We start from the raw sequence: 26785 nt of genomic DNA, 5'->3' as shown, positions 1-26785 counted from the left end.
GTGATTCTATAGTCCAACCAAAATCATAAACTAAAGTGTCCTGAACATCACTGATTATTTATCTTAACCCTTAGAGATACACCCTATTCAATTCCTCGCAATCTGATTAGAATGACAAGGCAGCAAATAGATAATCAGACATTCAGAGCAGGACACGTAGGGGCTCACATCTACATATATGTATGCAGAGAGTACTTTCTCAGAAAACAGACATTCATATTTGTTCAAGATAATATCAGACAGAGAATTTATAAGGGGGAAAAAAAAAACTCCCTAAATCTCTATCTACTCTGGGGAACAGGATTTTTAACTAGTACTGATTACAGAATTCTCTTCCATACAGCAAAACTATTTAAAAAAAAAAAAAAGAAAAAAGAAAAAATATCCCAAAGGAAGGAAACTGGATAAGATTATTTAAAAAGTGAGTGTAGACTAAATGCAAGAGTGAGCATTCCTAACATTTAGAGATCTGGGAATATAAAAAGGAACCAGTAAGAGACAGAGCAGCCAGAGAGGGCTGCATGAGAGGCAGTGTCCTCAGGAGAGTGCTGAGTTCCAGAGCACTGAGATGAAGGGAAGATTCTGACAAACGTTCGAGATACAATACACAGGGCATTATGGAAGGGGAGTTGGGGGAGGTGCGAGTTGAGCATCTGGTCTGGAAATTAGGGCTCATATGGTCTAGAGCATGCATAGACCACATGGAAGAGAGTCTCTTTATCCCCAGGGGGCCTGGTCTTCTTAGGATGAGTAAACAGGGATGAAGAGAGTGATGAATTAATACAAATAATCTCCAAAGGCCATGATTTCCAAAGGTAATCGTTTTGATGAAACTGAGAGTGCTCAGGGACTAGGGAGGGAGGGGTGAATTTTTCCAGCAACATACAGAGCTTTGAGGATTAAACGAGATAAAGTAAAGGACTAGAATACGACCTTGGACATAATAAACATTCAGCATGTGTTAGCTACAGATTTCCATCTTTCCTGACTCCTTTGTCATATATTCTCTTTAAAAAGTGGAATTCAGCAAAACTTGGTTCAAGGCCCCCTTCTCTCATACATACTACACAGTCTCTTTCTAGACAATTTCACCCCTGTCTGTAGTAAAATGACCCTCTCTGTACGTATAAAATGTGTAGCTGCGGTCTAGGTTTCTCTTCTAAGCTCCAACCAGTAACACTTATTGGTATCTAAATTATCAAGACTCAAAGGCATTTCAAATTATCCCAATAAAACTCATTATCTCTGCCCCCAAAAGCCTGGTTTCCTCCCAGTGATCACCATAATAGTTAAGGGACTACCTCTCATCCATTAGTTGCAGAAATTAGAGCTCATCCTTGATATTCACTCTCTTACCTACTCCCATATGGAATCTATCATCAACTCCCAGGATTTTACTTGAGAGACAGCTTCTGAATTAATCTACTTCTCAGATTTTGCACCTGTCTCACCTACCACTTTCCAAGCTCCAGCATTCAAGATCTTCAGTCTGAACTGTGATAAGAGCCTCCAACTTGTCTACAGACATATTCTCTTACCAGCCTCTAAGCTTTTCTCCCATTGGCAGTCAACATTCCATTTTTAAAACACACACACACACACAATATCTGTCTCTGTGTCTGTCTCCCTCTCTCTCTCTCTGAACGCTTCTCTTTTTCATCTCCTCATTATGTTCTCATAAGAGGCACCCTAATACCTACAGGATAAAGACAATAGCCCCTTAAGTCCCTATCTGGCCTATCTGATTACATCTTCAGTTATACCCTGGACCACTCTCCCCTCACTGCCACACTGGCCTCCTCCTGGTCCTTTGCCACACGCTGACCTCTTTACCCCTGCTGCTCCGTTTGCCTAGAGGCTGCCTCATGCTCAAATCTTTGCCTCATTAACTCTTATTCATCCTATAGTTCACAATTAAATGTTTCTTCCTTAAGAAAGCTTTCTGGGCATCCCTTAGACCAGGTCATTCATCTCCTCTCCATTTCGTGTTATGCAAGTACTTTATTCTTTCATAGCAGTTATCTGTTTGTACCTAAAAACTTACTTGTGTGATTATATATAATGGCCTTCTTCCCTATTAGATGTTAAACTTCTTCAGGGCAAGGACTATACCTGATTTTGCTTACCCTTGTCTCCTTGGGGTCTACCACTGTGCTGGGCACATAACTGGCACTAAGAAAAATCTATTAAATAATGAAGGAGAAAAGGGAGAAGGGGAGGCTAGGTGTATATGTCTTTGCAGTCTCTGTCATATTCATTCTTCCTCTGCCATTTAAAGAATTCAGTCACTACCCAATAATCTCTGTCAAGCCATTAACCAGAATAAATATGTAATCCTCACAGTCATGGCTCCAATCTAATACATTTAATAAAATATTTGACACATTCAAAATAAGAAAGTCCTTGAATATTATTTAATGCATAATTTCAGCTTTCAGGGGATCTATAATAAGCCATTCTAAATAATTACCTATAATCTTTTCATACTTCTACATCCTCAAGTCACAGAAACAAAAGAAATAAAGAGAACAAGCCTTTGGCAGAATTTTTCACAAATTCTTTTAGAAAGAGTGCCTATTCTATTTTTTTAAGCCTTTAAAGAGAATTCTATAACTTCAATTAATGGCCCATTCAGGCAGCACCCTTCACCCTTAAAAACATTCATTAAGCAACTATTTTGAATCATAATAAGTGACTCAAGTAGATGTAGATAGTCCACTAGAAAACTTGAGGTATAAGGAAAGCAAAAATGATAAAGGCACAAAATTAAAGGACAAGTAAACAAAAACTAAACACATACATGATGAAGGATACATAATTTATTCAGTAAATCAATTGTTGAGTGAATGATAAGAAAGTCACACAGTTGGAAATCACAGGGTAACATCACAGATTTATATGGCCTGTCAGAGGCTGACAATGTAAAGGGAAGTTATTTAAGAAGAGGATGAGCAGAGCAGAGACAGACACAGGACTGTCAGCAGAGTCAACCTGGGGGGGAGGCTGGAAAATGATGTAAGAGTCCAGAGCGAGGGGAGCACGTGGCATGGACATCTGGGAGGACGCAGGGCTGAGGAGGGGGGAGTAGGACACATGGAAGCAAAGTACAATGAGATAAACAATCTACTATGAAAAATGAGGTAAATAACCTCTGAGTCCTGGTCAGCAGTTGAGGTGACTGAAGGTGACAGTGCCTAAAGTTTATAACACCTGATAGAGAAAGCAGCAGTGCGGCACCTAAGAGAAAAACCCAAGAATAGATTCCCGTATTTGTGCGAAATCCTCTACTCTTCTCAACAGCATTTCCTCTGTAGATTTTTAACTTTTGTGAATTGAACTACCCCCATGCATCAACATGTCCTCTTACTAATGTCCTCCTGATTTCAGTCCCTCACCTCTAACTACTCACAAAGCCTTCTCCATTACTCTTGCCCGGACAGCTGCAAACTGCACCCAGCATGTTCTACACACTGAAGCTAGGTGGAGTTGAAAAACACGCCTTGGATCATCACCTGCCTTTGAAATGCCTTCAAGGATTTCTCTACCTCAGCAATGCTCAGAGTGAGTCCAAGGACCCTTAACAGTCCTTGAGACCCTCCAAGAAGTTCTGTGAGGTCAAAACTATTTCCCTAATAATACTAAGATGCTGTTTGTCTACTTCACTCTCATTCTCTCATGAGTGCACACTGGGATCTTCCAGAGGCCAGATGACTGATATTATTGAAAAAGGCTGAATTACAGATGCAAACATGAGAATCTAACTATTAAACCAGACATTAAAGAGATCTGCAAAAACAAAAAAGTAATGAAAACCCTTCTCACAAAAGTTTTTGTTTTTAAAATTAAAACGTATGGGGGCTTCCCTGGTGGCGCAGTGGTTAAGAATCCGCCTGCCAACGCAGGGAACACGGGTTCGAGCCCTGGTCCGGGAAGATCCCACATGCCGCGGAGCAACTAAGCCCGTGCGCCACAACTACTGAGCCCACGTGCCACAACTACTGAAGCCTGCACGCGTAGAGCCCATGCTCCACAACAAGAGAAGCCACCACAATGAGAAGCCCGCACACTGCAACGGAGAGTAGCCCCCGCTCGCCGCAACTAGAGAAAGCCTGTGCACAGCAATGAAGACCCAACACAGCCAAAAATAAATAAATAAAAAATTTTTTAAAAATGCCCTTACCTATTCCTGAGGCTGGTGTGAAGGAGTGGATCTTGTTAACAGTAGCAAAATCCAGGGATTGAAAATATCTGAAAGAAGACTGTCCTCCCTCCCAGATGAAAATTTCAATTGAGTTCTGATCTCCTACAATAACAGAATAAAAAGCAAATCTGAAGGCACAAGTTACAGGAAAAAATGACAAAATTACACAATAAAACTATAATAAAAATATTAAACTTAATTAAAGAAACAAATTTAGGACATTTCTCAGAATTCATTCAATTAAACAAAAATACAATTTAGTAGGAAACACTTTAAAAGTCTTCTTGCATTTACCACATGAAGTATATATTGATACATGCTTTAGCCATTAATCACGATCTGATATCAAAAAAAGGATAGTAACAAATGTTTTATTTTTCAGGAATGTTGAAATTTTACCTATGAAAGTCCTACTAAGCAGAAAAAAGCATATTTGTATTCAGAGAACATTTTTAAATGGTCTTATCGAAAGTTGCTTGGCACTATTTATTACCACTGCAGATTATGCATGGCATCCCAAGTATAGCCATATAAAATGTTACCTGTTTGTACCTTGGGTGTAAAATCTTCATAATTCTTTCTACTTTACCCACCCATCCCCAATTTTATTTTAATATCTTTAAAAGTAGTGGTTTAGAACACCCACAGGTTATGGACATAACACTTAAAATGTTTTTCTTTTTTCCCAAAATCCATTTGTTAGCTGACAATCAATACTATGAAACATACTATGGATTAGCTAAAACAAGAAACATACTATGGATTAGCTAAAAAATTATTACAAGAGCATTTTCATATGAACATACTATGAAACATCAAGAAACATACTACGGATTAGCTAAAAAATTAAGAAACATACTATGGATTAGCTAAAGAAACATACTATGGATTAGCTAAAAAATTATTACAAGAGCATTTTCATATGAACATAAAATGAATGGAAGATAATTTCGATAACAACTATGTATGCATTGCAAACACTAAATCGTCTTACCTGGAAAGACAGTTTTGGCAAAAATTAAGTAAATATCATCGCCTGAAGTCAAGGCTTCAACTTGTGTTGTTCCACTGATGGGAACTTCTTGAAAGTTAATAAACTCATTTCCAGACCACCTGAGTAAAAGGGAGTTTGACCTGGCATTAGCCTGGGAAATGGCTAAGAACATAGCACCTCCTCTGGTGAATGAGGCCATGCTCAGCACACCTCGGACAGGGAGTGTCTGATGCGACACAAAGCTTCCTCCGTTCCATCTGAAGACCTGCAGGGAATGTTCAAGTACAAAACACTCATGACTAGGAATTCAGCACTTGTGAGAATTTAGCCAATATCACATGTTTACTCTCCTAGACCCCTTAATTTAGGAAGATACTTTCATAAATGAGAAAATATCAAAACTGATCCTCTCTCATTGCTCTCTCCCTCTTTTTATCTGTGTGTGTATGTGTGTGTGCCTGAGTACACACACACAGAATGAAAGAGAAGTTATCTGAAAATAAATCAATTTCAAATATACATCTGGGCAGGGGTGGGTGACAGCAAGAGAAGGGGAAGCCAAAAATAGGAGAAAATTTATTTAAATATGAAAAATTCAGAGCGAGATAAGAAACTTTCTAATGCTGTATTGTCATTACCCACTGCTCAAGCAATAGAATATAAAGAAAAACACCGAAACTTTTTAGTCCTGAAGGTGGCACTGCATACAAGGTTTCAGGTGAGTGTTCATGTATTTTAAACTGAAAGAAAACCCTGAATCTACCTGATTTCTTATGCCATCTGGTCAATTTCACAAAGAATTATATTTATTCAGTAAAAACTGGGAATCTCATATAAGCCAAGCATTATGCAAGAAGTTATGGACAGAATCACTTCTTCCTTTATGGATCTTATTAACTACTAGGGAAAGGCAAACAATAAATACATCAATCATTAAATAAATGTATGACTACTAAACTGAGACAAGTGCTCAACATAACAATTAGGAAGGTATGATAGAGAATTATGAATGTCCTAGGAAATAAAATTAGAAAGAATGACATGACAAAGTTTCTAAGGCAGAAAAAGTTTGCCATAACCTGAATGAAGACTGGTGCAGCTGGAATGCAGTTGACAGCACTGGGGGAATGAAGATAATACTGGAGAGGTACGATCACGAGGTACCTTTTGTTAAGGTGCCCATATAATTTAACACAGGGATGCTTTAGAGAGTGAAAGAGACAATCTTAATCACTGTAGGACAATAGGCACAACCCAGCACTGCGCTGGGCAAGTAAGAACATACGGTTATCCTATTTACAGTCCATATTAAATAACTTAGAAGTTATTCCAAACATAATTGGAAATCATTGAATAATTTTAAAATGAGGAGCAACATGAATTAATATTTTTAAAAGACTACTCCAGCTACTTGAAACATGGATCTGAGGAGATCAGAGAAGTTTGGAGACCAGCTAGGAGGCTATTCTACTAGCACGGTGAGAAGTGATGGGGACCTGGATTAGGGAAGAAGCAGCAGAGATGGAAAGAAACATCTGTACTCAAAATAGTATCAGGAGATATAATCAAAAACACTTAATAATAAATTAGATGGGAATGAATAATCAGCAGAAATCAAGAAAGATATGGACTTCCCTGGTGGCACAGGGGTTAAGAATCCTCCTGCCAATACAGGGGACACGGGTTCGATCCCTAGTCCGGGAAGATCCCACATGCCGCGGAGCAACTAAGCCCATGCTTAGTAGCCGCAACTACTGAGCCTGCGCTCTAGAGCCTGCAAGCCACAGCTACTGAGCGCGTGAGCTGCAACTACTGAAGCCTGCACGCCCATAGCCCGTGCTCCACGACAAGAGAAGCCACTGCAATGAGAAGCCCGTGCACCGCAACGAAGGGTAGCCCCAGCTCACCTCAACTAGAGGAAGCCTGCGTGCAGCAACAAAGACCCAATGCAGCCAAAAATAAATAAATAAATATTTTTTTAAAAAGATATAACCCAGCACTCTATCTTGAGCAACTGCATTTATGAGGTTACTATTTCCCGAGATGAAAGCAAACACTTGAAACAAGTTTCATAGAGAAAATCTACAGTTTAGTTCGAGATATGTTAAATCTTAGATACCTAGAATATATTTAAGTGTACACGCCAACAGGCAGCTAGACACAAAATCTAGAATACACAGGAAAGGCTACTGATAAATTTGGAAGACAGCCTATAGTTGATATTTAAAGCCATAGGATTGATAAAAAGTACTCAGAGTGAGTGAAGAGAAAGAAAAAAGAAATGTGAACCAAAACTGAACCTGAAAAACTTCAAGATATCTAAGTTCAGAAAAGGGAGAAGGAAGTGGCATTGGAGACTGAGAAGGAGACACAGAAAGACAGAATGAAAATCTGTGTGGTAGTTCAAAAATCAAGAGAAGAGATGGTTTAAATTTGAGGATGAGGCGACGGTCAAGTGCAGATGGGAAGCAATGCAAAATAATGACAGAAAAAAACACGCACTGTATTTGCAACCCAGGTGTCACTGGTGCCCATCAAGAAGTTTGCAAAGCAAGTAGATAATTCTTTCAAGGTATCAATAGAGAGGGGAGAAAAGAAATGAAGCAGGAAGTAAAGGGGGATAAGATCAGAAGAGAAATCACTTTTTAAGCTTGGAAATCCTGCATTTATGCTGAATGTAATAATCCTACAGAGAGAGAGAGATGCCAGTTACGCTGGCACTAGAGGGAATAACTGACCCTTATGAAGGCAAGAGGGGAGCCTATGTGAGGCGCCTGTCTTTTATAGAAGAAACACTTCTGCTATTGTAACAGGAGGCAGGAATAAGACTGGTTTTCAAGACAGTTTCTGAATTTGGTGTTGGGAAGATGAGTAATCTCCTTTCTGGTAGCTTTCATTTCAACAAAGTCATGAGCTGAAAGTGAAGAGATGAGAAGCAGGTATGGGAAACTGAGGAGTGACGAAAATTATCAAATAAATATTATTAAGACACTGTGATATAGTTTACTAGAGAAATACGGGATTTCTGGAGTGACGTTGTGTGTCCATCTGGCAATGTTAATCATGAATTTTTAGTGATACCATCTATCCAGTTGTGTGATTTTTCTCCATGTTTTCCGATGCAATTAAATTCTAATTAAATGTTCATGCTTATTATTACACTTGCTCTGGTTCTTGAAGACAATATAATATTCAAAACTCTATCATTTAAAAATTAACTATGACTAATCAATATCTATATTTTTTTACTACTTTACCATAATCAAATTATGGTTTTCTTTTATACTAAACCTACAGACTACATCTTTGATGTGTTTCAATTATGGTATTAAAAAAATTCATTTTAAAAGAATCAAACCTGAGTTAATTCAGAATCATCACTTTGACTTGCAACAATTATATAATCTTGACTATCTGAAGTAAAATATCTTACTTGAGAACTTTCTGAAATAGTGATTGTTTGTACCTGCAAGGAAGACAGAACAGTAAGAATAAAAATTTAAAGGAAAATTTAACTAAGAAAAGCTCTGAATTACAGTAATAGTCTGAGTAAATATTTGAAGTTCAAAACTTGAAAAATCATTCTGATCCCTAGGTATGCATATCCAGATGTCATTTCAAGAAAGACCAAAATATCCCTGGATTAAGACACCTTGCTAAAATGTGTATCAATTTGCCAAAAACCCCTTATCACATTAACATAGAACATACACTATCTTCTATTTAGCTCAATCTCACGAATCTGATTTTTCTTTTAAATAAAGCAATCTATAAAAAAAAGTGAAGTATTTTTTTACCAGGAATAATTTGAATCCAGATGTGAATGTATACACACTGTTAACAGAAGGTTTTTCTTCATTTCTTTCTTCATGAGTAATCACAAAGTAGGGGGAAAGACCCATATTAAAGGCCTCACAAGTTTTAGGATTTTCTATATGTAAATCCTAGGAAACAAGGAATAACAGTAATTCACGGGGCATCCAAAATCTACATGTACATTATAGTTTGTGTACCATAAAATAAGTGATGTTTACCTCAAGTGGAACAAAAATCCCTTGCCATCGGTAAACAGTAGAAGACAATTTTCTTAACATTATACCATATACTGAATCTTCCAAAGTAAAGAAACACCAGCCAGAAGCCGATGCATCCAAAAAACTTTGAAATATAGAAAACTTAACATCCATTCCCCCTGAAAAACATAAATCGTGATTTGCTTGTGTAAAATCCTCTCCAAACTTTATCTATTCTGTTTATTGTTTAAACAGTGAAACTAGTGAGTTTGTTACTAGAAGTGAAAATGCTTCCATGGTAAGTGCATGTGTATGAGAAAGACAGAGAAGAGACAAACTAGAGAACTTCAAAATAGATAGTAACTAAAAATATCAACACCCAAAGACAAGAAAAAATGTTAATACTGTGCTCTAAACCCACAAAGACTTTTCCAGGGTATATTTATAAATAAATACTGAATTTATACTTTAAAAGGAAATATGTTCAGTATGATTTTTATCAGCTTTCATAAAGATGATAAAAATATAACAGAAATTTAGAAATAATAAACACCTTTTATGGAAACATGCTAAATGACAGGTTTTTAAAACTTACACTATTAATTTGACACTATCCCCATCCAATGATTTCTAACTTTACATGTTGTATATTTTAAAAATGCCAAAGCAGATTCACCTACTACAAGTAGCTATCAAGTTTTAATCAGCCTGCTATAACAGGTACATGTCCTAAAATTCTGTGCTACAATTAAACAAAGACAGAAACAAAAAATTCCTGCCTAATGAAGAATACCTTTAAAACACCTTGTGTGTTCTATTATCATGACAGTTTCCCATAGAAAGTTAGTTCTTTTTAAACTTTAGTTAATGGTGTGAACATGATACACCAAGAACAAATGTCAAAGTTGAAACCTAGGCTCCTTGTAAATTATTGATCATTTTTAGATTACCAGTTGATGAAGTCATAATGTCAGTGCCTTTTATGTACTATCCATTGGTGATATCCTTTCCTAGAAATCCAATATTTTAGATTCCTGCTTTGCCACCTTTTAAAGGCACACTACAGCTTTTGCATTAAGAGTCTGAATGTTTTGCACTGAAGTCGACCACATGGTCAAATCCTCCCCTACCGTAATTCCGGAAGATGGTGAATGAAGAATAAACAATGCCTGCTGACATTTAAGAACCTCCAACACATACTCCCACAAGCACTTCCACAAAACACATGCAGAGCCCAAACTATAATGAGATAACTCTGAATTAGAAACCATAATCTTTCTTTTTTGGATCCCATCTCTTCCTGGCTTCCAGGCCATTGTCCCACTATTAATTATCCCTTCTCTTCTAAATATTCAGTCCTTCTCTACTTACCAGGCCTTTTCCATCAGCATTTACACATGCTTAGTCTCTTCAAACTAAACAAATAAACAAACACCCTGACTCCTACACCCCATCACTACTCTTACTAGATCCTACCCGTCTCAGCCAAACTTCTTGAACTAGTTGTACATATTTGAGGCCTGCATTCTCTCACTTCCACTCAAGATGTTATTCGGTCCACATCCCTCTATACAAATAGCTCTTGTGATTTTATGTCTTCTATATTGCTAATGACAGTGAGTATTTTTTCAGTTCTCATCTTACTGGACTTCTCACCAGCAATTGACACGATTTACCACTCCTTTCTTTTTAAAACGCTCTTTCACTGCTGCCTGCAATCCTGCATTCCCCTGGGTTTCTCACCAGGTCTCTGAAGTCCCCTTCTCCTCTCCCTAGTCATTCAATTTGACTCAGTCTGAGTCCTCTTCCCTTCTCTATCTTCATCCTCGCTTTCCAGGTTTTTACGTCAACTTCCATGACTTTAAAAACAATATGCATGCTAAAGGTTCCCAAATTTATCTCTCCAACAGAGATCTTCTTTTGAGTCTAGAGAAATGTCTTCTAAAAAGTTAACTCAAATTCAAATATTTAACTCCCCTCACCAAAGTAACACCTTGTTTCCATTAGGCACTCCCTTTCTTACTGAACGGCATGAATCCCCATCCAACTGCACAAACTAGAAACGTAAGTCATCTCAGGTACCTTCTTCACATCCAGCCCATCACCCAGTCCAAGCTACCATCATCTGTTGCCCTTTTGGTTGTCTCCCTTCATCCTCTAATTTCTCCTGTGCCAATCCATTCTTTACCTGGCACCAAGAATGATACCTTCAAAGTGCAACTGTGATCAGACCACCCCACATCTATACATGGGAACCCTCCCTCATGCCTAGACCACTCAGAGACTTTCCACAGCCCTAAGATAAAGACTAATGTATGTGATAGATTCTTCAAGTTCTTGAATGATCTAGTCTTATCTAGCTCTCCAAACTCAGCACTCCCCCTTATTTCTAAACCCAGTGCCCACTCTTCAGTTCTTCACTTATACGCTCTAGACTTCTGCCTTGATAGCTTCCTGCTTTCTCTTCTCTCTTCCTCCAACTCAAGACTTTGCATAATCCCTACTCATCATTAAGTCTTAGTTCAAACAATGATTCCCCTCAGAAGCATTCCCTTATGTTCTCACAACACTTAGAACTTCACCTTTAAAACATTTATTATAGCTCAAACTACACATTGATTTTTACTTATTTACTTCTGTCTCCCCATAAATTCTAAGTTCCATGAGTTCAGTACCATGCCTGTCACAGGACAGGCACTCAATAAATATCTGTGAATGCAGTAAAAGAATTAGATATCTGTTCTCCATTTTCAACAGATCTGTAAGATACAATTCATGGGGGAAAATGTAAATCTTATACATGCAAACTTTCTTGGTTATAGAATTTTGTTTATATAAGAAACTAAACGTACTCATGCCAAAGGCTGTTTCAGAAACCGTCTCCCACTCCACACTCACAGCTAAATCAATGCCATTAGTACGTGACACATTTAAATATACAGTCCTGTTGGCTTCTTCAGTGTCTACAGAGGTGGCTCTAAAAAAAACAAACAGTTGCAGAAAGGAGAAAAAGCACGTAATTTCTACATGTTAAATACCTATATCACATTGTTAGTATATATTTAATACACTTTTAAATTTACACAAGTCAAGGTGAGATCCATCCACAAATTTTATACAGGAGGAAGGCTAGACTCCAGAGCTCAAAAATATTCATTTATGAAGACATTTAAAAAGCACTATTATCTGATACTATGATAGTAAGAAAATACTGAGGGCCAGTAACTTCAGTAACTTCACACTACATATTCTAAAATAAATAAAGCTTTGTCATTCTTAAGTTTCTTCTCACATAAACTAAAAACATTTTACAGAGAAAAAATGAATCAGGAAATTCTTGACATACTAATAAAACTAGATCTATTAGAATATTTCTAAGATATTAAAAAAACAAATATTTATCAGTTTCCAGAGGGAATATTTAAACTAGTCATGTTAATATATGTTTGAAGAGTCATTCATTTGGTTTGAGCAGCTAAATATAAGTTAAACTATTTCTTGCTTTTCATTATTACTGAAAACACAAAATAGTGCTTTTACCTGAAAGTGTGGATTCTGAGAAAATAAGAATTCTAATGACACCACTGTACAGCACATGATTAGGTTTTTGATGTTCCCTGTTATGAGGGGGCATATGGCCTCTCTCGATCTATCCGCTAGAGCGCATTTTAAAAGTCCCCATTACGAGAGTCAGAGATCAATTATCTTCTGCATTTTCTTTACGTCAAAAGTTATTTCCTACTTAGCTTCAGAAGTGACAATTTCCTTACGAATAAATTATACCTATTTGCAACTGCAGAGATACTGAATAGCCCCAAAGGGGCCTGGTTTTGCAAAACTGTTATCAGGGTTTGAACACAGGCCCCTAGTCTAGCACCTCCAGTCGGATTAAACAAGGTACAGACAAAATGCTCATCCATCTCTGGTTCCGTGTCCAATATGGCTGATATGTGTAGGGCCTGAAAACACAATCAAAAGATAAAGTTACTAGAATTCAGCAACACACAGAGTAATTTGCTAAACATTTATGACAACAAAATAGTATTTTTGGAAAACAGTACCTCTTTTTTATTTTAATAGTGATCCTCATAAAGTAATAGTTACAACTGTTTCAAGTTACAACTTTCAAGATTATCAACACTGTGACACAGTCCAACTGAAATGTTTAAAAGTAAAATTTATGGCATTTGAAAGCATCACTGAGATTAAAAAATTAAATTTAGATCTTCATTTTTGCTACTTCTTTATCCTGCCCTGGCTATGTAACTGCATTAAGTCTCTTTCTAGCCTAGAATTCACTCTTAAAAAGCAGTTATGTTATTTGTGCCACAGCAGGCACAAATCAGAAACAACTCACATGTTTATCAACAGAAGAATGGATAAACAAAGAGTGGTCTATTCAATGAAATGCTACTGAGCAATAAAAAAAGAACCAACTACTCACGTGTGCAACCAAAAATGACGTTGACCAAAAGAAGTCAGACACAAAAAGAATACATACTGTATGGTTCTACTTATAAGAAGTTCAAGAGTTAGCAAATGAGTCTTCAGTGACAGAAACCAGAAAGCACTTTCCTCTGGGGAGGGTAAGGGACAAGAAGGAAACTTCTGTGTGATGGTTTGTTTAATGATTTTTTTTAAATTAATTAATTAATTAATTTATTTATTGGCTGTGTTGGGTCTTCGTTTCTGTGCGAGGGCTTCCTCTAGTTGTGGCAAGCGGGGGCCACTCTTCATCACAGTGTGCGGGCCTCTCACTGTCGCGGCCTCTCGTTGCGGAGCACAGGCTCCAGACGCGCAGGCTCAGTAGTTGTGGCTCACGGGCCTAGTTGCTCCGCGGCATGTGGGATCCTCCCAGACCAGGGCTCGAACCCGTGTCCCCTGCATTGGCAGGCAGATTCTCAACCACTGCGCCACCAGGGAAGCCCTGTTTAATGATTAATATACTAATCCAAGTGGTTGTTACACTGGTGTATACATATTTTTAAAGTCACTGAGCCATACGCTTAAGATTTTTATATTTTACTGTTTATACCTCAGAATAAAAACATGTGGAGAAAAAGATAATTATGTGGGTGAGAGAAAAATAGATTTAATCCAAATTGCTCTAAAATTTAATTTGCCTAATGAACAGAAAGGTCTCTAAACACACTTTGAAAAAGAGTCTTTTAAGAAAAAAACACAATAGAAATATAATAAATTTAAAATATACAAAAAATTAAATGAAATAAAATTTAAAACTTTTTAAAAAAGGCATGTGAATGTAAAAAAATAGAAAATTCATAAAATACTTCAAATTTGAATTCTTTTTGACTATATCAAGATGTAAGTGTCCTTGAATAAATCAATTAAACGTTCTAAATTTCCAGAAACATGAAAAAATTAGACATGCAAATGAATATGAATTCAAAAATGTACTGAAGTTTATACAAACTGATCATAAATAAAATTAATAATTAGGTGGACTGTTTTTAGATGAAATAGTTTAAAGTATATTATTTTAGAATTATTATACTTTATATAGCTGGCTTAAAAAATATCTTAAGCTAATACAATTAGTTACTTTAAACTTAAACTGTGTCTTAAAAATAAAATTTAGTAGCAGGAACAGAAAATTACTAATATACAGAAATAGAAGTTTCAGAAGGTAAACTTCTGCAAGTATAGTTCACATTTATGATTAATCCCAAATCCAGCATTTTCCCCCCAGTAAGCTATTCCTGTTTACATAGGATACTTGCTTCTCAAATAAGCAGTCTGAAGGAAGCAGTTGTATTTTGTTTAATGAAAATGTGGCAAAAGAATGGCTGGCTGTGGCTTAATGACTGCAGTGAATGGCTTGGAGTTTCTTTTAGTTTGTGATTTATAGACAATATAAAGTGAAGTATGCCATTTAAATATACTTAACATTTAAAGCAGCAACATGCATATTTTCTTTATTATTTGCACATTCCACTACTCTATTAATGGAACAAATTTCTCCAGTTGCACTCTATGTAGACAATACAGCACTAGAGCACTTTCACGTGGTAATCTAATCACGTCTTTACCTATCACCTAAGCTGGATTTTTTTTTTTTCTTTCTAGGATCTAGGGTGTTCCTCCAAGAGAAAATTATTTTGTAACTATTAATCATTCATTCTCAGTAAAGGTTCATCCTGTACCTTGAAACGAACACCTTCTTCTAAAACAATATAGCCTTTGGAAGGAGTTAGATCTTTCGACTCCACTGAAGAATTCACTTCTGTCACAATGAACTGAACTGTCACAGTTCCAAACAGTCCCTGTGCAGGTTCCCGAACAATGTACAACACAGCCACACTCTCCTGGATGTAGAGAGCTGTCGGTTCTCGTAGGAAAAAGTGCTCACTGTTGTTAAATGCTAGAACTCCAGGGCCATCATCATTAGCAAGGACAGTGATTAAGCCTGTCAAATAAAAGTATTAAAACAATAAATGAAAATAGAATGGATTGTAAGTGAGAAGCATGTGCATGTTTCATTGTAAACCAGGCCAACTCTTTTCTAGATCATCTTAAAAACAAGAGAAATTTTAAAAGGCATCTAATGAAATTCCACATTCACTCATGATATAAATAAAAACACTTAGTAATCTCGAAATAAAAGACAGCTTCCTCAACTTGATGAAGTGATATGTCTCAGAAGCCAATAGAAAGTATTATACTTAATGTTGAAACATTAGAAGGGTTGCCACTAAAAACAGAACAAGACAATGACGCCTGTCATCACTGCTACTATTCAGCATCGTCCTGGAGCTAACAGCCAAGTAACAGGTATAAAAGCAATGGAAAGGAAGAGCCAGCACTGTCACTATTTTCTAGACATCATGATTGTCTTCTTAGAAAAGGCAAGAGAAAAAAATTATTAGAACTATTATAAGAGTTTAAAATATAAGGTGAGTAACCTTCAGAAATCAAGAGCTTTCTATTTTCTACCACCACTACTAATAATGTTAATAATAATAGCCGAAACAACAACTAATACTACTGAGAACTTACAAATTGCTTAACCTATATTATTAACTCATTTAATTCTCACAATAACCCTATGGGGTTGATTATATTATCATTCTCATTTTAAGAACTGATGATTGAAGCACAGACAGGCAATCTGTGGAAGTTCACAAGTTAGGATGTGGCAGTACTGGTACTCAAAGCTAGGAAGTCTGCTTCGGAGCATGCATTCAAAAAGATTATTGTAATACCTCTATATATCAGGTATAACCATTTAAAAATATAATAAAAATGGACCTCGTTCATAATAGCAACAATACCTAGCAATCAAAGTAAAAAAGTAAGACCTACATGAAAAAAATTGTAAAATGCTAATGTGTGACTGCGGCAGATGGTGTCAGTGCCATCACCCATAACCCGTGGCTCACTCAGGAGAGAAGGGGTGAAAAGGAGCTGTGTATAAGAAATCATCAATTACCTATTATATTTTCCCCCAGCTCCAGTCCAGGAGAAGGATTTGTTAAAATCAGCTGAAATGCTTCATCTCCTTCTGGAATGTCATCATCAAGAATCATGATGTCAACATGTTTATACCTGTCTCCATTAGCAAAATGAAGAATCTGGTCAAAAAAGTAAAAGTAGCAGTATTATATTTAAATACACTCTGAGTTTTTTTTAAATGTTTGGAAATAAATACAATATACTTCTGAATGTGAACTAACCTATTTACAGGATTTTTCCCTTACTTTTTGATGATCTCTTTTTATTTAAATTGACAATATTAAGTTTAAAAAGTAGAAGTTGTGGAGGAAGAAAGGAAACATTTGACTAAGCAGTAAAAGGCACGAAGAGACAAGATAAAAAACATTTTTAAACACTAAAGGTGTTTTGGTAAAGTAAAACAAAGAAATGGAAGAGTTAACATTTTCAAGAAGCGTTAAGAAACACTCTGGGAAGGTCATCTAATGATATAAATTGTTTAACACAATAATGTGTGTTCTCCAGTATCAAATACTGCAATAAGGTAGTAAATTAATAAGAAGTGGGTATCAAATATTACAATAAAATAATGAATTAAGTAAAATACAGAAGAATCTTTAAAACAGTACTGAAAGTTTAATTTATACAATTTACCAAAATAGTGAAGAGAGCTATTCCACCATGTGGAAATCTTCTGCCCTAATTTACTATGGAATATACAGTAGTTTATTATTTCAAGATTAACTTATTTACAGGGCCTAAATAACTATAATTCTCATGAGTTCACCATTGGGGTAAAGACGTAATCCAGCCCCAGCTGTGCTTCCAAATTCTGGGCATACACAAACAAGGAAACATGGCCAAGAGTCCCTTTGCTCCTCTGGGCTACCAATGTTAAACTTCTTTGGGTTTCATTAACTTCAAATCTATAATAAAGAAAATACATTCATTTTTTCCTTATAAGCTTTTATTCAGTAGATAGTAGAGAATCTGAAACTCAGAAAAGGGCTCTTATGCAGCCTTTGGTTTACCTGCTCTGTTGCCACTCAATTATGCCTCGAGCACCATCATTGGCATCAATAATAATTTGTGCAGTCAAGCCCTCTGAATCTGAAAAAGCATAGAAACATATCTTTAAATAAATATAAGTAGTTAAAAAGAGAAATATTTGATATAGAATTTAAAGACCTTTGGTATTATATAATTCCTAATATAGAGGTATTGCCAACATTACTCAAAAGATGTTTAAGAAAATAAGACATAAATGCTTATAATATATGAATGAGGAAACTTTTGCTAACAAGAACCACTGACTTACAGAAATCTAATCAACTGAGAACAGTATAAAATAAGCAACTGAAGTTACAGTTAATTTCTATTATTTTAATCCATTTCAAGAGGAAAGGAAAATGGGGAGAGTTGCAAGGAGTAGAAAGAGGAGGGAAAAAATGGGAAGAGAAAGGCAGGACGTGCTGCAGAGAAAAATACAGGTGTGAAAAAGAGACAGAGAGATACAGGGATACAAACAGAAGTTGAGAAGGTACGAAAGATGGGGGAAGGTTAGGTGGAATAAAGACTAAGCTTAAAAATCTACAAACAATAAATGCTGGAGAGGGTGTGGAAAAAGGGAACACTCTTGCACTGTTGGTGGGAATGTAAATTGATACAGCCACTATGGAGAACAGTATGGAGGTTCCTTAAAAAACTAAAAATAGAACTACCATACGACCCAGCAATCCCACTACTGGGCATATACCCTGAGAAAACCATAGTTCAAAAAGAGTCATGTACCAAAATGTTCATTGCAGCTCTATTTACAATAGCCAGGACATGGAAGCAACCTAAGTGTCCATCATCGGATGAATGGATAAAGAAGATGTGGCACATATATACAATGGAATATTACTCAGCCATAAAAAGAAATGAAATGGAGGTATTTGTAATGAGGTGGATGGAGTTAGAGTCTGTCATACAGAGTGAAGTAAGTCAGAAAGAGAAAAACATATATATGGAATCTAAGGAAAAAAAAAAAAAAAAAAAGGTCATGAAGAACCTAGTGGCAAGATGGGAATAAAGACACAGACCTACTAAAGAATGGACTTGAGGATATGGGGAGGGGGAGGGGTGAGATGTGACAGGGTGAGAGAGTGTCATGGACATATATACACTACCAAATGTAAAATAGATAGCTAGTGGGAAGCAGCCGCATAGCACAGGGAGATCAGCTCGTTGCTTTGTGACCGCCTGGGGGGGTGGGATGGGGAGGGTGGGAGGGAGGGAGATGCAGGAGGGAGGAGATATGGGAATGTGTGTATATGTGTAGCTGATTCACTTTGTTATAAAGCAGAAACTAACACACCATTGTGAAGCAATTATACTTCAATAAAGATGTTTAAAAAAAATAAAAAATAAATAAAGACTAAGCTTAGAGTAAATTTCTCTTATCCCTTTTTATTCTGTATTCTGTCCACCAAGCTCAGTATGTTACCAATATCCATTATTCAGTCTTGAAATAGTAACTAACCCTGTTACTGTTTTGTTCTGTTATTTAATATGTTCATCCTTTATCTTTTAAATTTCAGAAGGTCTACCTTACTCTCGGATACGTTATGACAGCTGTCAGGGTGAAGAATGGGTAAGGAGAGTGGAATTCTCTCTGAGTGAAGGGATCAACAATGTTGAAGAAAGAATATAAAATCAGGATTTGTGCCCATCAAGCTGGAAGCTACAGAGCACAAGCCCAGCCTCACCAGTTCCTAGCTGTGTGACTTCGGTATGGTACTTAGCTCAGCTCCCCCATCTATAAAATGGGCAAACATAAGGAATAATGGTACTAATATACAAAGCACTTGAAACAGGAGCATTAGAAAGCACTTATCAAAAGTTAAACTATTCAAATTACCTCTGAGTATAAGGAAATATGATGTACTTTCTTTTGCATAAAAATGGAAGTTTTCCAAGTAATAATATAATAATATGTTAAAAACTGATTATTCCCTTTTGCTATTTTCAAAGTTGTCATACTGAGCCTCAGAAGTGAGTGAGGAACTCCCATTCTTCACGCCCCTGCTCTGGGCCCCTTTAACTCAGACTTATTTCCCCTCTGCCCAGAGCACCATCTAACCCAGGGGTCCCCAACCCCCAGGCCACAGACTAGTAGCAGTCCGTGGCCTGTTATGAACCAGGCCACATAGCAGGAAGTGAGCGGCAGGCAGGTAAGCGAGTGAAGCTTCATCTGTATTTACAGCTGCTCCCTATCCCTCGCATTACCACCTGAGCTCCGCCTCCTGTCAGATAAGCAGCGGCATTAGATTCTCATAGGAGCACAAGCCCTACTATAAACTGCGCATGTGAGGGATCTAGGTTGCACGCTCCTTGTGAGAATCTAATGCCTGATGATCCGAGGTGGAGCTGAGGCAGTGATGTTAGCGCCGGGGAGCGCCTGCAAATACAGATTATCCTTAGCAGAGAGGTTTGACTGCACAGAGACCATAATAAATCAATTGCTTGCAGACTCTTATCAAAACCCTATCAGTTAAAGAGATGTGGCACATATATACAATGGAATATTACTCAGCCATAAAAAGAAACAAAATTGAGTTATTTGTAGTAAGGTGGATGGACCTAGAGACTGTCATACAGAGTAAAGTAAGTCAGAAAGAGAAAAACAAATACCGTATGCTAACATATATATATGAAATCTAAAAAAAAGTGGTTCTGAAGAACCTTGGGGCAGGACAGGAATAAAGACTCAGATGTAGAGAATGGACTTGAGGACACGGGAAGGGGGAAGGGTAAGCTGGGAGGAAGTGAGAGAGTGGCATGGACATATATACACTACCAAACGTAAAATAGATAGCTAGTGGGAAGCAGCCTCATACACAGGGAGATCAGCTTGGTGCTCTGTGACCACCTAGAGAGGTGGGATAGGGAGGGTGGGAGGGAGACGCAAGAGGGAGGAGAGATGGGGATATATGTATATGTACAGCTGATTCACCGCGTTATAAAGCAGAAACTAACACACCATCGTAAAGCAATTATACTCCAATAAAGATGTTAAAAAAAAACCCAAAAACCCTATCAGTGAGTGGCAAGTGAAACAAGCTCAGGGCTTCCACTGATTCTGCATTATGGTGAGTTGTATAATTATTTCATTATATATTACAATGTAATAATAATAGAAATAAAGTGCACAATAAACGTAATACGCTTGAATCATCCCAAAACCATCCCCACCCCCACCCTGGTCCTTGGAAAAATGATCTTCCACAAAACCGGTCCCTGTTGCCAAAAAGGTTGGGGACCGCTGTTCTAACCAAGGGATGGGGAGCAAGCTATTTCAGGGCAACTCACCACCAACCCCCACTAGGCCGTCACACCTAAAACTTTCAGACAAAATTTCCAATATCAAATGTCCAAATCGTAAGCAAGAGTTTGTGTTTTAGTAATAGGAATATATCTTTTTAAAGTAATCTACATAAAGTTGTACTAAGGTTCAAGTTTTACCTTTCAGTCTGTAATGAATTAACTGAGTCTTTTCTAAAGCATGAAAAGAAAGAGATAAAAAGTCAAAAAAGAAGCAGAGAACACAGCAAACACTCTACTTAAACTAAGAGAAAATAAAAACATCTGATAGTTTGGAGATCTAATGAAAATAGCAAATTAAATTTTAAAAGGAAAATGCCTTCATAAGAACTAATTCTATTTTGAAGATTACAAATTTGGTTATAAAATAATTGTAATGTTTAAAAAGCATCACACAATTTTTAAATGTCTTTATGCTGTCCAATGTACAAAGCTACAATATATGATGGTCTTTAAATTTAAATAAATCTAAAAGCTCACATATTTACACATATAGCTGAGATTAGCAAACTTCACAGTGATCACTTCTGATTAAAAAATGAAGAAACTTTACTTCGTTTGCAGTGAGTAAACAGAAACAAACAAAAAAGCCCATCATACCTAGTCTAGGAGGAAATGAAGTTAAAGGAGCCATGATAAGTTCCACATAAGTTAAATTCACGAGGAAATATTCTTCTAGTTCTGGTACATCGTCCTGCAAAAATTACAGCCATTAAATTATCTATAATTATGCTCTCAAATTAATTACCTTGCAAGCTGTTTTTAAAAATTATCTTTTAAATATAAATATTTAAATAGTATACAGAAAATATAAAATGCAAACAGAGTAGAAAAGATTTAAATCAGAAAAAATAAACATGTCTTGGCAATGATTTTTTTGGATTTAACACTAAAAGCAAAAGCAATAAAAGCAAAAATAAACAAGTGGGACTATATCAAACTGAAAAGCTTCTGCACAGCAAAAGAAAACATCAACAAAAGAAAAGGCGACCTATGGAATGGAAGAAAATATTTGCAAATCATACATATCCAAAATATATCTAAAAAGTCATACAACTCAATAGCAAAACAACAAATAATCTGATTTAAGATGAAGAGGGACAGAATATAAATTTTTCCAAGGAGGAAATACAAATGGCCGACCTGTACATTAAAAGGTGCTCAACATCACTAATCATCATAGAAATGCAAGTCAAAACCACAATGAGACATCGCCTTACACTTATTAGAATGGCTATTATCAAAAAGACAGGAAGTAAGTGTTGGTGAGAATGTGGAAAAAGAGGAACCCTCACACTGTTGGTGGGAATGCAAATTGGTGCAGCCACTGTGCAAAACAATATGAAGGTTCCTCAGAAACTTAAAAATAGAACTACCAGCAATCCCACACCTGGGTATTTATCCAAAGGAAATGAAAACAGAATAGTGAAGCGGTATCTGCACTCCCATGTTCACTGCAGCATTATTCACGGCAGCAAAGTTATGGAAACAACCCAAGTGTCTGTCAACAGATGAATGGATAAGATGTGGTATACATATAAAACGGAATATTATTCAGCCACAAGAAAGAAGGAAATCCTTCCATTTTTGACAACATGGATGGACCCTGAGGGCATCATGCTAAGGGAAATAAGCCAGACAGAGGAAGACATACTGCATGGTATAACTCACGTATGGAATCTAAAAAAAAAGTCATACTCGTTAAAACAGAGCGTAGAAAACTGGTTGCCAGTGGCTGGGCTGGGGTTGCAGGGGGAATAGGGAGGGACTGGTAAAAGAGTACAAACTCAGCTATAAGATGAGTTAGGTCTGAGGATCTATGGTAAAACATGGTGACTATAGTTGACAACACTGTACTGTATAATTGAAATTTGCTGGGAGAATAGAACTTAAATGTTCTCACACACAAAAAAAGATAAATACATGAGGTGATGGATGTGTTAATTAACCAGATGTGGGGAATTCTTTCACAATGTAAACATATATCAAATCAACAGAATATACACTTCAAATATCTTATAATTTTATATATTTTTTAGATTCTACATAAGTTTACCATACAGTACTAGTTAATTATACTTCAATAAAGCTGAAATTTTTAAAGAAACATAAAATTATTAAACTTACACCTGGTTGTGTAAGTTATTAGGCTGAACCACATGAAACTGCTAATATTATATCATTTTTTACCTGGACTAATATAATATGTAAACCAATTATATAAATATATAAACTTAGTATATCTTAAATATAATAAGAGCTAAATATTTTAAATTACCTTAATATCCAATGATTAGAATGAGGAATAGAATAATACTATGGGAAAAATATAGGCTTTGCAGTCAAAGAGACCTAGTACCAAATTTCTGTAATTTTAGGTGAGTTACTTAAATTTTAAGGCCTCAATTCTGCCATCTTTATAATGAGGGAAGTAACTGCTACTTTGGGGATTGTAATAATGATTAAAAATAATGTGTATACAGGCTTCCCTGGTGGCGCAGTGGTTGAGAATCTGTCTGCCAATGCAGGGGGCACGGGTTCGAGCCCTGGTCTGGGAAGATCCCACATGCCGTGGAGTAACTAGGCCCGTGAGCCACAACTACTGAGCCTGCACGTCTGGAGCTTGTGCTCCGCAACAAGAGAGGCTGCAACAGTGAGAGGCCCGCGCACCACGACAAAGAGTGGCCCCCGCTCGCCGCAACTAGAGAAAGCCCACGCACAGAAACGAAGACCCAACACAGCCATAAATTAATTAATTAATTAATTAATTAATTATAATAATAATAATAATAATGTGTATGGAGTACCTGGCCTAGAGAGAGTCCCTACAAAGTGACAGATATTTATGATGGTTAATTTTAATACAATATTACTATTAATCACTAATAAGGCAGTTGCTCAAAACATGAGGACGAGCAAAACCCACATCAGTAGTAACCAGACAGCCAACAATATTATGACATAGAAACCCAATGTATATATATGAATATATAATATCAGTACATACACCTCTCTCTTCATTGTATTTAATGGAGATATGTTAGCATGTGAAAAAATAAGAAAATGAAGGTCACAGTTTCTATCTTCTGTAATACAGGGGACCAATGTGAGTTACAGAATCAGCGATGTAAAAGGGACTGTCCCCCACCTACTCGCACTGTTCCCCACCTCCATGCAACAACTCTCCCCCACCTCCATGCAACAACTCTCCCCTATCATGCCCCAGGCTAGCTTATTTCTGTAAATACAGGCTTGCAGTCTCTTAATCTTGTGCTACTCTGAGAACAGAAATGACTGCAAAAACCTGGGGAGCAAAAAGGAAACTTTGAAACCTTGTGTTCATAAAACAAGACTGTAAACCAGACCTCTGAAGGTGGCTATATATTTTCTGCTTTAAAAACTAATGTATCTAAGGAATAATCCATTTATTTTTATTCAATTACATTAATAGATTATATATTTGGAAGAAGACTTACCTTAAAGTTTTATCAAATCTTGTGTTGTATGTCACATACTGAAATAATATTACCCTTCATCTTATCGCTTTAGAGTTCTCATACTACCATATTAGGTCACAGTGCCACAGTAATCAACAAAATAAGAATTACTGATTTCAGAGGGTAGATGGTTTACAGTACTTATAATTTTGTAAAAGTAAAGAGCCTCTGAGAAAATTAAAACTTTAAAAAATTGAACCCCAAAATACATAGTAACTGAAAATTATTTTTCTAAGGCAATATTCATTCTCTCTCTTTCTCCCTTCCCTTACCCCTCCACCCCACCCACCATGTCCTACCCTCTCCATATGTACTATTTTCATAAACTTCTTGGAAATGAATTTAGGTAGTTGAAACACTAAGTCCCAAAACAACACGAGATTTCCCAACATGAAAAATCATTTAAAACATAATTTCAGTCACAAATGACTACTTTAAGTCTGACCATAATCACATTTTATACCGTCAGCCTCTAGTGAGTTTCTCACTATCTCTAATTTAACCGGTCCTAACAGCCAAGTCGCTGACCTACATGGCTTTGCTGGTCCAATGAATCCCTTGGAGTAATCAAAATGCTCCTTTGGAATCTCTTAGGCCAAAGACATCTTAAACGGGACTGCCCTAAGGAAATTTTCTTTATCACAAGTTGCTTCTGTGATAAAATACACAACAACAGACCAGCCTATCTAGACAAGAACAGAATCCCCCGTGTGATTTAAAAAAAAAAAAAAAAAAAAGTCACAAAAAGAAATAAGCTGATTTAAAGACACCAGAACATTTAATCAACTTCTACTTTTTATCTGGTTATTCGCGTTTAATACAGTAATAGCAAAATAAGCGTTTTACCTCAAGTATAGTAATGTTGATGGCTGCTGCTGTTGCCCCTTCTTCTAAAATCAGAAAGCCAATTACTGGGACAAAGTCAACATTTGGCTCAGCTAGGTTTCCTTCTGTTTGGTTCTTTAGACTCAACATTCCAGGAACTGTGGTATATGTGACATTAATGGCTCCTAATTGAATTGGATGGGAAGCGATTTTAAAATTATTTAAAGTTAAAAAATAGTATCTCATTATGAGCTTGCTGACTTTCCTAAAAGCTCGTCAGTAGCTGTATTATTGGCCCCAATTCCTCACCCCTTCCTCTGTTCTTGGCCTTTACCATGTAATGGCTCAGTGATGTTGCACTGTGGGCAAGGCATCCCTGCCTACCTCTAGACTTTGAGTTTGACTGTGTGACTTATTTTGGCTACTAGTACAAGGTAAAAGTGATGGTGTGCTAGTTCTAAGCCTAGACCTTATGGGGTCTGGCATGTTCTTGCTTGCCTTCTTGTGCCTCTACTGGTGCCAGGAGAAGAATGAGAGACACATGGAATACAGCCATCCCAGCCAAGCCCAGGCTCAGTTAGTGGACCCACGGCTGGCCCATTACCATATGCTGCTGAGAGTTTATGATTGTTTGTTGCACAGCATTCTGTGACACAAGTTCCTTTAATCTTTCAAAAATAAAGAAGTTATAAAGTCCTGTCCTGAATTAAGAAATATTAATTGTTTTCCTGTCCTTGACTTATTCTAGCAATGGCTTTCATCCACCCTAGTAGAATATTAAAAAAGCACCTGCCTGGAAACTCCATTCATTCTAGAGTAACACAAACCTAGAGATCCAAATTCTCTGTTGATGAAAAGCTGAATTGTCATGTTAGCCTCCTGTAGCAAAACAAATCTTGATGAAAGAGCAAAATTTAACACTCCATGTGGTTCATCACTGGCTTCTACGGTCAGAACAGCTGCATATCCTTGAGCGTCAAGCAGAGCAGTTCCTGCTGGTGGAACTCCTAAGAAAGTCAGGGACCACAAGAAATCTAACAGTGACTTGACCTTAACTTCTAAATACTTAAAATATAACCCTACTTTCTGAAACACATTAAAGTAACCAGAAAGTGGTTACTTTCACTCCTCTAACAGAAATCTTCAGGATGACAAACAGAAGTTACCTTTTAGTTTTTTTTCTTCTTAGACAGAAAATTTTTTTTTTTTTTTTTGGCTCGACCTATTATTGTCATTATGTGCTATACTGGTCATCTGAATTACAGAAATTGATTAGAAACTGAGGAAAATACCCAGATAACTTGCCCAAATTAGTAAATCTAATTTATCCATAAAACTAATCCAGAATCCAAATTGGTCAGCTTAGTATAAAATTAATTTCATTAAATTCTACCTTTGGAAATATATTTTATTTCATAGGAAATATTTAGCAAAATTT

The 26785-nt window shown here is 36.7% G+C and overlaps 1 protein-coding gene across 1 annotated transcript in view; it reads right to left on the bottom strand.

The window, feature by feature from the left end:
• ADGRV1 (adhesion G protein-coupled receptor V1) overlaps nt 1-26785 on the bottom strand; it is a 542977-nt gene that overhangs the window by 403205 nt on the left and 112987 nt on the right. Inside the window, exons 38-51 of the mRNA XM_068534844.1 lie at nt 26175-26354; nt 25369-25532; nt 21626-21719; nt 17692-17770; nt 17448-17586; nt 16659-16800; nt 15373-15635; nt 12992-13167; nt 12061-12185; nt 9230-9387; nt 8993-9139; nt 8554-8661; nt 5196-5460; nt 4181-4303 (exon numbers count right to left, since the gene is read on the bottom strand). Coding sequence (XP_068390945.1) covers nt 4181-4303; nt 5196-5460; nt 8554-8661; nt 8993-9139; nt 9230-9387; nt 12061-12185; nt 12992-13167; nt 15373-15635; nt 16659-16800; nt 17448-17586; nt 17692-17770; nt 21626-21719; nt 25369-25532; nt 26175-26354 — 2163 coding nt within the window. The remainder of the gene's footprint in view (nt 1-4180; nt 4304-5195; nt 5461-8553; nt 8662-8992; nt 9140-9229; nt 9388-12060; nt 12186-12991; nt 13168-15372; nt 15636-16658; nt 16801-17447; nt 17587-17691; nt 17771-21625; nt 21720-25368; nt 25533-26174; nt 26355-26785) is intronic.

The sequence above is a fragment of the Eschrichtius robustus genome, chromosome 2 (assembly GCF_028021215.1).
Source record: "Eschrichtius robustus isolate mEscRob2 chromosome 2, mEscRob2.pri, whole genome shotgun sequence".
Taxonomy (NCBI): Eukaryota; Metazoa; Chordata; class Mammalia; order Artiodactyla; family Eschrichtiidae; genus Eschrichtius; species Eschrichtius robustus.
This window is presented reverse-complemented; position numbering and strand designations above follow the sequence as displayed.